The 16,507-nt window shown below is 34.7% G+C and overlaps 2 protein-coding genes across 3 annotated transcripts in view; both read left to right on the top strand.

Annotated features, from left to right (window-relative positions):
• The window catches only part of LOC142339359 (choline transporter-like protein 1), a 246,177-nt gene that overhangs the window by 185,993 nt on the left and 43,677 nt on the right, over positions 1 to 16,507 (top strand). The gene's annotated exons all lie outside the window — the stretch shown is intronic.
• On the top strand, positions 82 to 8,697 carry LOC142339361 (calaxin-like). The gene is made up of 4 exons (XM_075389361.1): positions 82 to 558; positions 1,337 to 1,488; positions 7,547 to 7,676; positions 8,147 to 8,697. The coding sequence occupies exons 1-4, from the start codon at positions 340 to 342 to the stop codon at positions 8,300 to 8,302; spliced, it is 657 nt and encodes a 218-aa protein (XP_075245476.1). The 5' UTR covers positions 82 to 339; the 3' UTR covers positions 8,303 to 8,697.

Raw genomic sequence — 16,507 nt, 5'->3', positions numbered from 1 at the left:
ATAACCATCTGCGGTATTGTTCGTGGTTTTGATCCAAACGCTAGCTAGCTTCATTGTTGGTTATGGTGTTTAAGACGGCCAAGAAATAAAATACACGTTTTGTTTTTCAAATTTAATTTTAGCTGTGTAATAGAAAGAGCTTCGCTTATTGTGTAGCAGTTTAACGTGTACAAAACTTAGCAACGTAAAATTGTTGGTATTTTTTTCAAATATTTTATATCTAAGCTTCAGCTCTTAACAGACGCATACAACTTAGAGATACGTTTCAAGGTGTAATAGTCTATCCATTATTCCTTGACTTTGAAAATATTCGGCTATAAACGACAAAAGAAGTGAAGCATGCCTGCATCCATCTCTGTGACATCCAAGAAACGAGCCGCTCATCAAATAGCGGAGCGACTGCACAAGGAGACGAATCTGACCAATCACGAATGCGAATTGCTGGTGAACTTCATGCAAGCCAACTGCAAGAACCACTCTGGTCGACTGGACAAGATGCGTTTCAGAGATATCCTGATTGAGCATTTTGAGTTCACAGATTCCATCCTTATGGACCAGGTATGATGGCATTGTTTGGAGTGATTTTAATAAATTGATAGTCCGAAACGATTACTGTGTTAAACAAACACTGTTGAGCAATGTGACAGGAAAAAAATGAAACTATACCTTTAAAGGGTTCCTCGGATTAATTTAGCTTTTAGTTTTCGCTGCAACTCCACCATTTAGCTGTTGCTAAGGAAAATAAGTCTATTTTTGTGTGGTCCATTGTAATCTGAACACAATTTTACATTACCATTGCATATCAGTAACTAATGAAAATTTTTTATAGCTGTAAGCTGAGCGGAGCTATATTTCTGTGCTCTTGGTTTTTTACCATTCAAAGAATGTGAATTGTATTGGGGCGCTGTCTTTTGAGATCAGTTCTCACATTTCCATGAATTTTGAAGTCAAAGGAACTCATATGGGTAATAAAGGTCCCTGATGAAAAGGCCTGTGGGCAATGAATTTTAACTAGCTTTATTAATTTATCGCTGAATGTTTTTTAAATATTTTTTGAGCGGCGTCGATAACTTTTTCAACTTATATCTGTATCTGTTTCTATCTCTATTATATGGCACGAAAAGTCTATTCTTTCGCATCTATTACGGCAATCTGCGCGCTATGTTAAGTTCGATGCATTGTTCAGTAGTACAGTTGGTATAAAAGATCAAACATTAACAAAACAGAATGAAGTGATCACGTTCTGTCGGAGGAAGAAAGTATCTCCCAAAACCACCTTCTAAATTTCTCAGCATTGCTTGAGTATAAAAAACGTTAAAGTGTTTGTGTTGTGTAGGTGTTCAAGACATTTGACCTTGACTCGGATGGCTTTGTGACTGTGGAGGAGTGGGTGAAGGGCATGTCCGTGTTCCTCAGAGGATCCAGTACTGAACAGGCCCAGTTCTGCTTCAAGACTTACGACATGAAATTGGAGAATTTCCTCACGAGGTAGTGATACATTCAGCAAACCAGTTTGAAACTATATTAGTCGCTTATACATTTTGCAGCTTAAAGCGCTCTCTTGAGCAATTCATCAGGCGCAATATATTTTCTTGAAACAATTTTCTCCGTTGTTTAATTGTAGATTCATAAGTCAAATTAAATCAACCAAAAGTTCCATCTTAGTATTTCAAGGAAAGGTATAAATTTTTACTGAGAAACATTTTTTTTGAAAAGCCGAAATAATCAACATAATGAAACTTAGATGCGTTTTTACAAATTTTAATTGTTGACAAGTCCGCTCTCTACAATTGAGGCCAGCCTCCCTATTGTTAAGCTATCGTTAGGCCCCACTTAATTGTCTGGAGAGCAATTCTTCCGACGCACAGTGGGTTATATTTTGTCGTTAGACAATTAAATTTTGAAATTATTGGCTCGTTGTTATAAAATTTGTACATATTCAATGTGGGCTTCCTATTTTTAATTTTCCTGTCCCTTTTAATTTCTGTTTCCTATTTTTGCTTGTGAAAATAAGTGTCATATAGATTTCAGAAGGAAAAAAATTATTGTCGAATTCAGAGAAAGCATTAGCTTTGTATATAAATTTTTATCGAATTTTTGCAAATTTTTTGGCTGGCCAGTTTGTTGACTTATCTCTTTGTCTCATTAATGAAAGGTCTCATGGTTGCTAATAACGATTAAAATAGTCGAAATTCTTGTTTCACACCTTAGTTATTTATTCCTATCTCTTTTACTCCTAATTGTTTTCAGAAGGTTTTAGCGTGATTTTGATCCTTTTTCGAAAACTAAAAGTTGATTTTGTCGTGAAGATTATTTTTTCTTTTAGTGTAATCGCTTTATCTCGAAAATAACAGTTCTGCTGGGCCTTCAACGTGGCGTAGTTTGGGTCAAAGTGTCAGCTCCAACTGTTAGTTAAGGTTTTTGTCTGAGATACCATTTTTTTATATGATCAAGTGAATTTGAATCATGCCTTCTTTTGTAGTTATTTGGTCTGTCTCTGCCCTTAGAACTGCTAAATAGCATTGTATTGGCATTTTATGACTTCTCCGTTTTCATGCTTTCCATTGGTTAAGGATTTTGGCATGTAGTTATTAATTGCTCTCAAACGAAGTTTGTAGCAATTATATTAGTCCTGTCGGTATTTTTTATGCAATTTTTCGCTTGACCGATTTTTTGTCTGACGCTTTTGACTTTTCGTCCTCAAAAACAGGATAAACAGGTAGCGCCTAGCGGGCATTAGGTGCTCATAGAGCCTTTCAGCTCTGTTTCAGATCATACTGTTTTGGAGACTTATACTTATGGTGTGAACGGCGGTTCTTAGAGGTTAACGAAACCCCCGTTGTTGACCCCCACACAAAGTTTTTGCCCCCACCTCGCTGTTGCTCCCCTCGCTCCCCATCGCGCCCCCTCCCCCATTTGCAAAACATTTGCATCTTTTTCAAATTTTTTTGAGTTTTTATCATTTTTTTCTGGCACCAGGGTCCTAGGGACCTCATCCAAGTTTTGATGATAAGCATAGTTTCTAGAGTTAATGGAATGGTTATCAATGTTTCAATGACTCCAGCAATTTTGATAAAATTTATTTTTCAAATTTTCGGAAAATTTTTATGTTCCAAGTATATGGATCTCGATGAACCAGTGAAACTATTTAAAGCTTAAAATGGGGATACTGGATAGTCTCTTGAGACAATGAACTGTTTTTGAATATTTTAATAACTTGAATTTTAGCTAGATTTTATTGAAATTTGCGATTGTTTTCAAAATTTTCTGAGTTTAACGATCATTACTGGACAATGAAGCTTTTCAAGTCTTTCAGATGGATTACCTGACATAACTCTAGAGACAAAAATAGTTTTGAACATTTTCGCTGCAAAATCTGGAAGCTTTTGTAAAAATTTTGCAATATTTTGCAAATTTTTCAAATATCAGGGTTTTGATTTTTTTTTACTAAAAAGGCTAGAAAACTAAAATTTGCAGAGTCAATTCAAGCTAAACTTGGCCTCACTAAACCGTGGCTAGCTGATAATCAAGTCAACCGCTCGCTGGTCCTTTGAGAGCAATTCGTCCGACGTTAGTGGGTTATGTTGTTTTCTTGCTTTGAGGCTACTGAATTTCAAAATAGGTACTTGCCGTTTCTTTGGCTTTGCATCCTTTTGGTTTGTTTCTCATTAATTTGTACGGGGTTGTTGTATTTCGTTCTCAATCTCAGACTGAGTGGAGCTGATATTTTCTTAAATGGATATTAATATTAGTTATTCTTAAACCACTAGATCTTGGAAACAGAAATCTTCAAATTGATTTTTTTCGTGCGTTTATGGTGCTTATAGGGTCATGGGTTTTGTGGAATGTCTTAGTTTGGTGTTAATGTGTTAATGAAAAAAGTTAAAATTGTTTTTTGACAGGTCCTTTGATAATTCAATTCTTCAGATTGTAATTTAGGAGTTGTCGTTCTATGTTTTTGTAAGATGTTTTTCACGCCTTTTTCCTTGACTTTGAGATTTTAAAAAGGGATAAACGGGATATTCGAAGTTTATCGATCTTTCCTAGCCATTGGATTTTTTTTGGCATGAAAAGGGACTAATGCGTAGTCTCTGGAGACAATAAGAGTGTTTTGAAGATGTTCATATCAGTAATTTTAGCAACATTTCACTAAATTTTGCAATTATTTTAACTTAATTTCGATTTTCTGTCTATGTCAATCTTTCAGGGCCAATGCAAATTTGTTAGGTCTTGCAGATGATCTGGTGCTCAGATTCGATAGACGAAAAATGTTTTTGAACAATATGATACCAAAAAATTTATAAATTTTTAATAGCCGCCCTCATCTTCTCAGCCGGCTATTATAGCGCTCCTTTTTTTTTACTTCGTCGAATAAAAAAATGTTTCGCTTTACCTCATTTTGCCGCCTTTTCAACATTTTGCGTGAAATCTTTTTGACTTCTCTAGGCTAGTTTCTCTCTTCTCTCTTTCTGCTAAAAGTGATTTTGAACATCAGTTGCTCAGCAAAGCAATTCAAAATGAACAGAGTTAGTACAAAAATAATGTCAGAAATAGAAACGGGATAAACCCATAAAGCCCAATTTTAGATGCCCGCTATTTGAACGTTGTTCCTATAAGTCTTATTTACCATCTCTAATGCTTATTGTTATTGATAGTAGCCCCTGTAGCCTCTCTCTAAGAAACAGAAGTACGTTATGTTCAACTACGAAATGCTATCAAAATAAATCGGACTTAAAAATGTTTTTGTACAAAAATCTTTTTTTTTCAATATCTTCTGTTATTTCAATCCCAATCATGCTTATTGGAATCAACGGCGGCTATTTTCCGGCAATCTGCCGGGTATGTTTAAATATTGAATTCTTATTTGTCTTATTGAAAGTATTTGTCTTATTTCTTAAGTTTTTCTGTCTTTAGTGGCAATTAAACCCGTTTCAAGGCATGTGCGTTAGTTAGTGGGTGTTTTTAAGAGCATAAAATTTGGCCTTATTGGTAAAAGCTTCAGTATTTTTTGCAATGTTTATATATTTGTTTAGTTAGTTTGATTATTAATAACCGCCTTTTCAACTCAATGGATTTTAATTTTTTCGCATTTTTATTTTATTACGCAATGTGGTGAATACGGTCAATGTCATAAAATGAAACTGAAAGAAACGGGATAAGCCGATTATAGTCTTATTGAGTCATAGTGCATCAGGTTATCAGAGTTAATTAGAGTCAATGCTAGCTGACATTAAGCTTAACGGCTTGCAGTTTAGATGTTGAATTAAATATTATTTTAGATTTTAAGTGAAACTGTACACCGAACTAAAACATTTTTTAAATCTTGGAAAACTTTGGTCTGTTCTATCTCTTTTTTTGTGTTTCAATCCCAATGTGCGTCAAGCGCGTCAACGGCGGCGTTGATCCGGCAATTTGCCAGCTACGTTTGACTTTTCGAGTGACTTCTCTATACGGCCTTGACATTTAGAATCTTGCGTGATATAATTTCCTCGTCTTAATTTTTAGCAGCTGAGCTCAATTGGCGAGTTTACTGCTAAATGTCAAATGAAAAGCTCCCTAGTTGCCTTATTGCCCCCGCAACTAAAGAACCAAACAAAGTTGAAACGTAAAAGCTCAAGTCAGCTTCCATTGTATGCGGTTTTCACGGGATACTTGATTGGTATTTCTTTAATGAGTACATTGAGAGGTAAAAATTGGCAAAACAAAAAGCGCGGCTGTCGAAAAACAGCTTTTTTTCACAAGGTCCCAAAAAGTTGTTCTGCAGATGCATTTTGTATTTGTGCATGGTCTCTACAATTGTTACAAATGTCATATTCGTTGTTTGAAAAGGACTCGAGTTTCTAATAATCAGCTTTATTGATTTTGATGTCATCAATTTAACAGTTAATTTTGCCTATTTTTTAAACATCAATTTGATTTAAAAGTCGTTTCATTGTCATTGATACTATTCCTTGAATTTTTGTGTTCATTGTGAATAGTGGATCCATTCTGAGCCAAAATGACAGCGTCGCAATTTTGGAAATGAACGTTCTTAAATTTTGTTAGATTTTTTTTTGGCTGTATCTTTGCTTCTTTTGGAGGAAACAATTTAATTGCTCATATACGAGTTAAACAATTGGAAGTTGAGATCTTTTGGTCTGTCAACTGCCGCTCTATTTCTCATCAGTTATCATAATAGGAAGCACAATTCAGAAAAAGAACCATATTTACAGTTGCTCTCGAACAACAATTTGAAATAAATGTTTGTAACTGTTTGTCTTTTTATGACTCGAAGAGTGTTGGTATTGTACATGTTTCCGTGACTGGAAGAGTATTGGTATTTCACAGATTTTTTAGCTGAAGCAAGTTTGTTCATTATTTGATTTTTTGAACGTGGACTTCTGTTTTCGAGCATTGAACTTCAACATCAGCTTAGTTTGTAATGTATAGTAATTATGAACTGCTGATAATTTTTGGACTGAAATGGTCATTTGGAGAATCTTTATCCCATATAAGGTACTCCTCTTACCTATCCAAACTAAGACCAAGCACCTACCTATCAAACCCCCTACCTACTCCCACACCACCTACCGCCACCTGAATCTACCCCCGGCCCCAGCTGCCTACCGCCGCACCTTCCTAACGCCACACGATTCTACTTCTCCCGATTATCTTTAACCCCGCATATCTTGACCCCCTATCATTTGACACCTCTAACGAGCATGTTTCCTCGTAATTAAGCTAATAATTTATTCCCATGTTTCGTTGTGAAAGTTTTCTATCAAGTCCCACGTGCCTCTCAGGCATATCCGTGGAACGCGAGGCGTGGCCAATCCATTATTTTACTAATTAAATAGTCCTACTTATATGAAAAGATTAAAATGAGAGGTGAAATAATAGGGGGTTCAATAAATGGGTGAACCATTTATCTGGGTGAACCCGCCTATCTGAACACCCCCTCGCCAACCTACCGCCTCCCCATATTAACCTACCTAACCACCACCTCCAACCCCCCCCCCCCCCCCCCCCCCTCAAATACTTACGCCCCCAAAACTTACCCTCATTCCTAACTTGTTTCTAACAGTGTATATTTTTCTTTTCTGATAGTTATGAAATAGGTATTGTTAGTTATGAGTTTTTATTACACGAATCTGCGAGTCGTTTCCTGTGTTCTGTCGGCTATGTTTTTTTTAGCTGAAGCAAGTGTGTTCATGACTTTGGTTTTGGACCGTTGACTTCACGTGCTATTTTTTTGGATAGTGACGTGCTGTATAACAACATATAATTTGTAACTGGAGGCGTAAAAATACTGGTGGGGGGCAAAACAGAATAGATAAAAAAAACGATGTGAGAGATGACCGTACATTGCCAGTGTAGCTTAGTGGGTAATGTCCACGACTCTGAGACGGGAGTTTCTGCATCACAAAGTTCCTCCAGCCTCGACAGTCGTTCGAGAGCAATTCGTCCGACGATAGTCGGTTTGTTTTTATGACATTCGGTTGCGGGTTGCTCACCAGTTGTTCGAGTGGGGGCGATTGAATTTTAGACATGGTAATTTGTGTTTAAGGGACGTGATGTTCACTCTGCTAAAGAACTGCCTGGCTGACAGAGGAGCACAAGAATTGGGAGAGGATGACCCAGAGGAGGGCGTGAAGGACTTGATCGAGACAGTACTCAAGAAGATGGACCTAGACAAGGTCTGTCATGCCTTCTATGGCTCAGGGATTTGTTCAAGTTAAAATGAACACGTTTTTCCCTTAACAGCGCTGAATGCGAGTAACTGCAATTTTGGAGGCCCGGGCTCCTTTACGGAGTGTCTATGAATTGTTTTAAGCAAAAATTAGTTATTTTGGCCTGGAAAATCTTTAAAACAGAACGGGGTAGCAATTTTTAAGCAAAATTTGCAGATGTAATTGAACATTAAGATGCAGGCTTGTAATAATCCGTGTTTACAAATGTAAAGAGTTACATCATAGTTGCAATGATTAGCACTACCGCATGCTAGTTTAAAAATAATGAAACAAAAAGTCTAGTTTGTTTGTTTTATTATTAAAATTAGTATCTGGAATAAATGAAAAGGGAGGAGATTTTATTTTTCTCTTTGCCAATACTTAACTTACTTTTCTCGAATTTTTGGCCCATTAATGGCCCTTCTATATTATTACAGGACACGAAAGTGGGCTTTGACGATTACAAGACCTCCTGTGACCATGAGAGACTTCTGCTCGAATTTCTAGGCGAAGTTCTTCCAGAAAAGCGACAAGTGGCATGCTTCTTCAGATATCTCGAAAAATGCGACAAAAACCAAAGCTTCTACATTTAACAATTCAATCATCGATTCGGAATGGATTGGACCAGCGAACAATTTATCGAATGATTGACAATATAGTGACGAAAAATTAAAATCTGTAGTCTCTCGATTTTAAGTCTGTTGTATGCGTTTGTCAAAGCTCAATTAAATTTGGACGTTTTTAGCTTCAGATCGTAGCAGAGATTTGCAAAAATAAGTTTATGCTAAATCTGTTTAATAATTTTTTCCTAAAGGTCACTTGAAGCTAACTATTTTACTGTACCTTGCTTAGTGCAAGTAAATATAGTTGTAGCATATAGAAGGTTCTAGATCTTAAAAATTGCTGTATTAATTCAAACTTCCACAACTTGTGATAAAAGATTTTATTTCTATGAACTAACCGATTCAATTAAAGTTTGACCGACTTATATTGCCGAGTTTTCGCTGAACTTTCAAAATATTGTTGAATTTCCTGTTTCTAAGTATAAGCTGGCTTGAGTAATGGTCATATTACACCTATTTTAAAGCCGTTATGCTGCAAATGTGTATTGCGTAGACGAACTATTATCCAGCCACTGTATTGGTGTTTGTTCATTTATCAACGTTTGCTGATATCAGCTATATCAAAAGCAACACTATGAAAATTCTGCAAACTCGTCTGTATGTCTACCAAAGCAGCAAAGGGTTGTTATTTATCAACTAACTATACTTTGAACCGTTTGTTTCCCTCGGGCAATTCAGACTGCAAAGCAGCTAAGTGCTATTCAGTACAAATAGACTTGGATTGGTAAAGCTACACTTTCCATTTTCATGCTGTTTAGATTATATTTAACATAATTCAGAGCTATTATGAAAATATTATTGCATGTTGAAATATTCTGCCGATTTTTCAGCTCGTTAGCAGGCAATGTCTCAATTTCCGGGACTTGTGTCTGCCACGTGAAATATTAGAGCTTACCAACTAATTGAGTACCTTGAGTGTACACAAGCTTCATGAAGCTGGTTGCGTTTGATATTTTGCAATAGTGCTAAAAAACCTACAATCTAAAGAATTTGATTGTGGGGAAAATTAAATTCTTTCTAGGAATTTTTGCGTTTTTAAAAATAATAATAATATTTTACAATTACTCGCATTTATAATTAGTCGTTGAGAGGAGAGCATTTTGTCAGACGCTAACCTTCTCATCGCTTAAGTTTTCAAAAAATACAGAAGTAATAGTTTTTCTTTTTTCAATATTGATTAGCTGACAGATCATTTTGGTATCTATTGTGTATTAAACTATGGTATCAAAGAACTACGAGCACCTGAAGATTTTTTAAAGAGCATTATAAACATCAAATAAAACAACATTTTTGATTTCAAATTTGTTTTGTAATAACACGTCATTACACCTTTACCTTTTTATAAGTGTCAAATTTTTCGTAATAAAATTTCAGTTGGATTCAGATCTGGACTATATTCCGGCTGTTCCAGTACCTTCCACTCCTTTTCGTGTCAAACGGTGAATGAACAAACTGATTTAACCATCTTCTCTGTTTAAGCGGACAAAAGGAGAATGCAGTTTCTCGCAAGTCTTCTAAATTTTACACTTTCCACGCCTTGGTGCTAATCATGCTTATGAAGCACGATCATGCTTCAAAGCAGAAATTATGCTGTACGTACCATAGTGTACAAAGATTCTGCTATCTAAAACAGTGTATACATTGTTTAATTGCTCTCGTAGAGAATCAATTATTGTAAACGTGTGTGTCGTTTTTTATGCAAAATTTTTGCTTGGCGGTTTTGACTTTTCGAGTGATTTCTACGCCTTTGACTTTTTACGTTTCGCGTGATCTAAATTTCGCTCTCAATCACAATTTCAAGCAGCCGAACTCAATTGGCGGCAATTTAATACTAAAAGTCAAATGAAAAGTGCGCCGAAACTGGTGCCATTTTTCACTTTAAATCTTAACAGTGGTATATATTAACCTCTAATGTGGTTATTTGAAGCCTACTATTGAACTTCTTAGTCCCATTTTGCCCCCCCCCCCGACTGAAGCACGCTACAATTGATTAGAGCTCCCACTAGTCGTACGAGAGCAATTTTTCCGACGTTTAGTCGGTTATGTTTTATTTAGCAAAACCTGCAGTGCGGTTGAGTTTAAAGTTGCGTTAACAGTCGATAATTTTATACTTTACTGTAATTAACTTAGCTCTTTTCTTTTCAACAGAGTTTTTCGTGCTTTAAAGAAGCGCCTGAACGTTGTTTGATCTTAGCTATAGTTAGTTGTTTTGTTAATGAGATTTCGGAGTGACCTAATTCTTACTGAGTGAACTAATCGGTACAAAATATTTTTTGGCTCTGCTCTTTTTTAATATTTTTGCTATCCTTGTTTTTGTAGTCCAATATTTAGTTTAAAAGTAAGCACGCCTCTAAGCAGGTCTACTGTCAACTAATGTGAAAATGGATCAGTGATAGATTCGAACCAGCATACTTGCAAACCTAGTCTGCTAACCATTATACTGGTCTTAAGTTCTCAAACTTGGTCATCTCTTATAACCTATTCTCATGTGCTTTCGTGCTCCTCACGGCTTCTTTTCTCTATACAAGTATCCGTTGGACAAGAAGAGCTTCTTGTCAAGCTATGTCATGCTTATCTTGAGCAATTTACATTTACATTAGGTTATTCTCTCGCAACCTTCTAACACTCCCCTTAAATTGCGCATCATCTCTTTCACCGTTTTTACCTATCTTAAATCTTTTTTTCCGGTTAAGCTCAGACTAGGGTCTAGGTGCATAAACTGTCGGGGAGTCTAAGCAGGCGCAACTACTGTGAAAATAGATCAGTACTAGATTCGAACGAGCATCTCTTGCTTGCAAGCCTAGTGTGCTAACCATTACAACAACTGGTTTTAAGCTCTCGAACGTACTCACGTTCTTTCATGCTCTTCATGGCTTCATTTCTCTAGCCAAGTATACCTTGAACAAGTAAAGCTTCTTGTCAAGCTTATCTTACGCACAATTTACATTAGGTTGTTCTCTCTTAACCTTCTAATACTGGCCTTCTATAGTGCGACTTGATTTGAAGGTCGAAATAATTTCAATGTCAGAATTTTTCATAGGCAAGAATTGAGACCGCGAAAATTTCTGTACTGCCCATAATAACATTTTTTTTGACCACCGCCCAGCGTTATTGGCTCTATCATAAAAGGAAACACGCTTGATTTTGGCTGAAAAGCGCTTTTTTGGCGGGCTAATTCTAAAACAAATTATTGCTTTGTCAAAAATTTACAGAACTTGTTTTTTCAGAACTTGTTCACTTTCGAGCGTTGGGTGCCACTGTTTTTAATTGCTTTCAAACAAAGTTTGTGGCGATTATTCTACTCCTGTCTTTTTTATGCGATTTTTCGCTTAACTATTTTTCGTCTTACACATTTGACTTTTCTTCTTCAAAAACGAGAAAAACAGGTAGCGACAGGATGGCATCAAGTTCTCTTAGAGCCTTTTTGCCTCACTAGACTCTAAGTATGCGATTCACACCAAACCCACTCCCTCTCGTCCCTATGCTCACGGTGCCAGCTGAACTCAACCCACGCGCCTTCTATTAAGCTAAACCTATCATCCCTAAAGGTGGCTATCTACTGACGAAGCCAACCGTTCTCCAGTCGGTTGAGAGCAGTTTGCGCGACATTAGTCGGGTATGTTTTACAGAATTACATAAAATCAGTAATCATGTGCGTGGTTTATCGTGGCAGAGTTTAAATAGCTGGTTCTATTAGATTTCTATTTTTGTCAATTTGTACGATTTAGTAGTACGATTTTCTTTAATTTGACGTCAGCTCTCTGAATCGGTTCAAGGTCATCTCATAGTTTGAAATAACCAAAATTAGTTTGAGTCTGCGTTCCTATTCGAAATTTAAAATCTTTAATTGTGTCAGTACGATTAAATGTTTATAATGAAAAATATAGTTCCAGAAACAAAGTTGCATGAGACAAATTTCGATTAATCTTAAAGTAATTGTATTTTAAGGCTGACTTTCAGAGTGCTGCAGATCAGTGTCTGCATATGTTATTGTAAATCAAAACGCCTAAATACAACGGCAATTGTTAATGATAAAGCGTTTTTTAAACTCACTTATTCTATGGGTGTATTGTATTCTATCTATTTCGTGTCAAATTTTTAAATGGATCTGTTATCCTGAAGGCTGTCAAGTGTGTAATGTTTTAAATAGACGCCTGCAAACAAAATGTTCCATTTTACAATTCGTCAAAATGGTAGAATTTTTTGTTTTTTCATTGAGGGGAAAAATTATTTGTGGATAATTTTTTCATATACATCGAGAAAAGTGTCTGTCATGGATCTTGTTCAAAATGAAATTTCTCTCTAAAATTCATTATGATGATAGCGTAACATTGTGCAAAGTCATGAGTTGAGAATTAAAAATTACATTCGTTTTTTTTCAGTCAACATTGCTGTACTTAACAGCTGTACATATAGAATATTAAGCATCAACTGTTGCATACGTTCAGCTTCAACTTGTAAATGTCATTTTCTTAGAAATGTTCTAAAATAGTTCATGAACCTTAAAGATTTTAGAGGAACAGCCAGCTAAAACAAATTAAATTTATTAGCAATGGCCTGCCGCTGGGACAATTTGTCCAAAATAAATCGCTATTGTTTCATGAGGTTTTCGTTGTGTGGTTAAACTGAAACTTCGCCTAATGTTCCGAAAAATATGTTGACTGATTTTTAAAGCTCATTTTGAGTTTATTCCACCAAGTTTTTACGGAGATTTTTCAATTTGTATCGGTGTTTTTAATTCCAATCAATAAATAAGGTGAAGCATGGTAGTCCAACATCAACACTGAATAAAATCTACTTACTGTAACTGATTTCCACACGTCGAACTGAACTCAAACTGAACCGTCGAGTCTATTTTTGCAAGAATGATAGTTTCTAAAATTACTTGTTGAGATCAAAGAGTTAGATAACTGCACTGGTTCAGAGAAAAAGAACTTCATTCGGCATGACATTATCAGTAGCACCTTTTTTGTTCCGATTTGGCCGATCGATATATTCATCGTAGAGAAATGTGACTGGTGTCATTAAAGGATCGTCGAGCCTAGAATGCGAAAATAAAAAAATTTTTTGAATTTCGTTTTCGAGGAGTTATCTAGGTTTAAAGTTTTGTGTGAACGCGTGATATTTGCCATGATTTTGTTCAATTTTTGGGAATTTTTGTTCAAATTAAGACTTTTCTATTACAGTATTAATTCAAAGTTTCTTTTTGCGCTACAAAATCAAACAATTTTGTTTTCCTAATAGACCCTAGTTATGGTCTCATAGGGAATTTTACTGTTAAGAAAATCGAATTCTATTTGAGAGCTTTTAATTAATAAACTTTTCATAATTTTGTTCTTTAAGTCACTTAGAGATTAGTCACTTTTCATATCAAGGTTCCTTTAAGGACAAAACTTATAAACAGTCAAATGATGCCCAATGAACAAATAATTCTCTTTGAAGGCATTGCTCATTTTTTTAATGTCTTCTCTTGAGTTTTCGTAATTTTTAATGAAATTTTGATATTCTTTTTGAGATTTTAAATTTTTTGTAGTCCTATGGCAGTCTTGTGCACTAAAATTGAAGTAGGATCCTTTATGAGCATCAACTAAGTCTATCTAGTGCTTTGAGTGGACAGCTAACAGCTAATTGCTGTTAAGACTTCAAAAACAATTTTTCAATTTTAAAAAAAAAATTAATCGATCTTAAACTTATTTCTATGTACTTGTAAGTCGGTCTCAATAATGGCAGAAGCACTTTCTTTTCTATTGCAACCAAAATTAAATTGGTTGGTGGTTATATCTTTTAACTATTGGTTTTGTGACATCGATGCCTCGAGTTTCCATAATTTTTTTTTATTTCGGTAACTTTTTCTTATTTTTCATTCCTTTTGAAATCTTATCATATTATCCTAAAATTTACAATTAGTATTGGCTGAGATAAAGAATTCCATTGATCATAGATAAAATTTTCAGAAAAAAACTTATCGTTTTAATGGCTTCGACACTTCTAATGGATTCTTTCGCTTTTGCCCGTATTCGTTGCGTTTTCATAGTAAAAAGACTTATTGTGGTTTCTTATTGATTACCTATTAATGACATATATCATTGCGTTCCCATCAATGCAGTTTTTAATTGAATTCGTTGAAAGCTGTTGAATTTAATGGCATTGATACCACGGGTTTTCTCAAAAATTTCGTGGTTTTATATTTGTTCATATGTCGTTTTTCGAAGTCATTTTGTAACAAAATAATACCATTGCTGTTAAAAAATTAATTGAAAATATTTTTTTCCTGAATAGTTTCTTTTTTAATTGCTTGGACACTTTTCTCAATTTTTGTTTTTTGAATTTGCTATTTTTGCCTGTTGTTTTTGTCTTTGTTGTCGTAAAATTTTTTCTAAAATCTCAGATGAATTTTCTCATAAGCTTCTAATTGAGGAATGAATCAATTTATGCTATGCAATCAGTTTATAGGCAAATGTCTTAATTTTTCTGATAAGTGTTATCAATTTTTTTTTGAACTTTTCAACTTTTCAGTTTTTTGTTTTTTTTGTCAACTTGTAACTTATTCTCATCCTTGAGATGTGCCATCTGCTTCCTTGTAATTAAAACTTTATTATGTTTATTGATATTTTGTCTTTACTGTTGTTTTTCTGTTGGAAAGTGTGCGTTTTTATAATTATTTTGACTGGTTAATATTTTTGTTTCTTTTTGTCTTCTTTTAGCAAATTCGCGGAATATATCCCAATGATTTTCAAATGAGGCCTTGGTGAACTTATTTAGCCTTTAAGTATAATTTTAATTGTATTACTATAATTAACAATCGAAATAAGAAACATTATTGAGATTATAGCTAATGATATTAATTACTAATAATTTAAAATTAAATAATTTGTTTGAGCAAATTGTTTGTTTTTTTTTAGTTATGCAGCTTCAGTCCGTTTCTATGGCTTAGTCTAACCAAAGACAGGTCAGATCCTATTGGTTTCCTAATGACTTTTTAGTAAAATTATCTAGAATTTTGTCGTTAAAAGCTACTGGTTTTTAAGACGTTAGAAATTATTTGGTTTAAGAAATGTTGATTTATATTTGAGTTTCGCCTGTTATTTCTTTTATTTCTCCTTTTTGTCGTTTTGGTACCTGGTCTCATTAAAGAAAACTTCCATCTGTGTTGTAATTAAGAAACAGGATTTTGTGTAGTTAGGGTTTTTTTCTGATTGTAATTTGACGTTGTTACTAGGTGCTTTTAAATTTAGATAATGAGTTTTTGCCGTTAAAAATGTTTTTGCTTGTATTGTTGTTTGTCTTTTTTCGTTGTCTTATTAATGGTAGATCTGGCGCGCTCTAATGGGGCATGGCATCATGTAATTCAATTAGTAGTTTGGGTGTGTAGCCATTTTTTCAAACTCAAACATCTATTTTTGATTATCTCTTCATTTGGTTGACAATTAAGTCAAAAATATAGATGAGCTCCGGGTCGGCACATCATGTGCAAACACACATTAACGAGTCTCTTGGTTATTTTTGACCTCAAGGTACCAAAATATTTCTTACCAAATTAATTTTAAATTGTTCTCAAACAAAATTTGATACAATTATTGTTTTGCTCTACGGTTAGATTTTTCGATTTCAAGTGGCTTTTACGTCTGACTTTCCGAGTTGTTTTGTGATATAAATTGTTCGTTCATTCACAAGTTCAAGTAATAACTCATATGGTGTGCGATTTGAAATCTTTTGACTTTCTCGAGCCTAGTTTCACGCATCTCATTCTGCTCAAAGTTCTTTTAAGCAGCAGTTGCTCAGCAACGCAATCTAAATTGAACATAGTTAGTATCGGGAAACTTAATTAAAACAGAAACGGGATAAAGTCATGAAGGCAAATTTTTGATTTGAAGTTTTTTCTAATTAGTTTTTGTAACTAGGTCTAATGTTCATTAGAACTGATACTAATCCCTGTAGCCTCTCATTGAGAGATAGTATTATATCTAGCTACGAAATCTAATCAAAATGGCTTGCACTTTTAACATATTTTTATGTAATAGTATCAGATTTTTTGTAATACTTTCAATTTCAATGTGGGTTTTGGTAATGAATGTAGCTATTTTCTGGCAATCTGCCGAGTAAGTTATGAAAAAAATACTTTTCAAGCAGAAGAAACATACTCAATGAGTAGTGGCATTAGATATAAGGGCAGAA

Source organism: Convolutriloba macropyga, chromosome 5 (genome assembly GCF_964194025.1).
Source record: "Convolutriloba macropyga chromosome 5, txConMacr16.3, whole genome shotgun sequence".
NCBI classification, from domain to species: domain Eukaryota; kingdom Metazoa; phylum Xenacoelomorpha; order Acoela; family Convolutidae; genus Convolutriloba; species Convolutriloba macropyga.
This window is presented reverse-complemented; position numbering and strand designations above follow the sequence as displayed.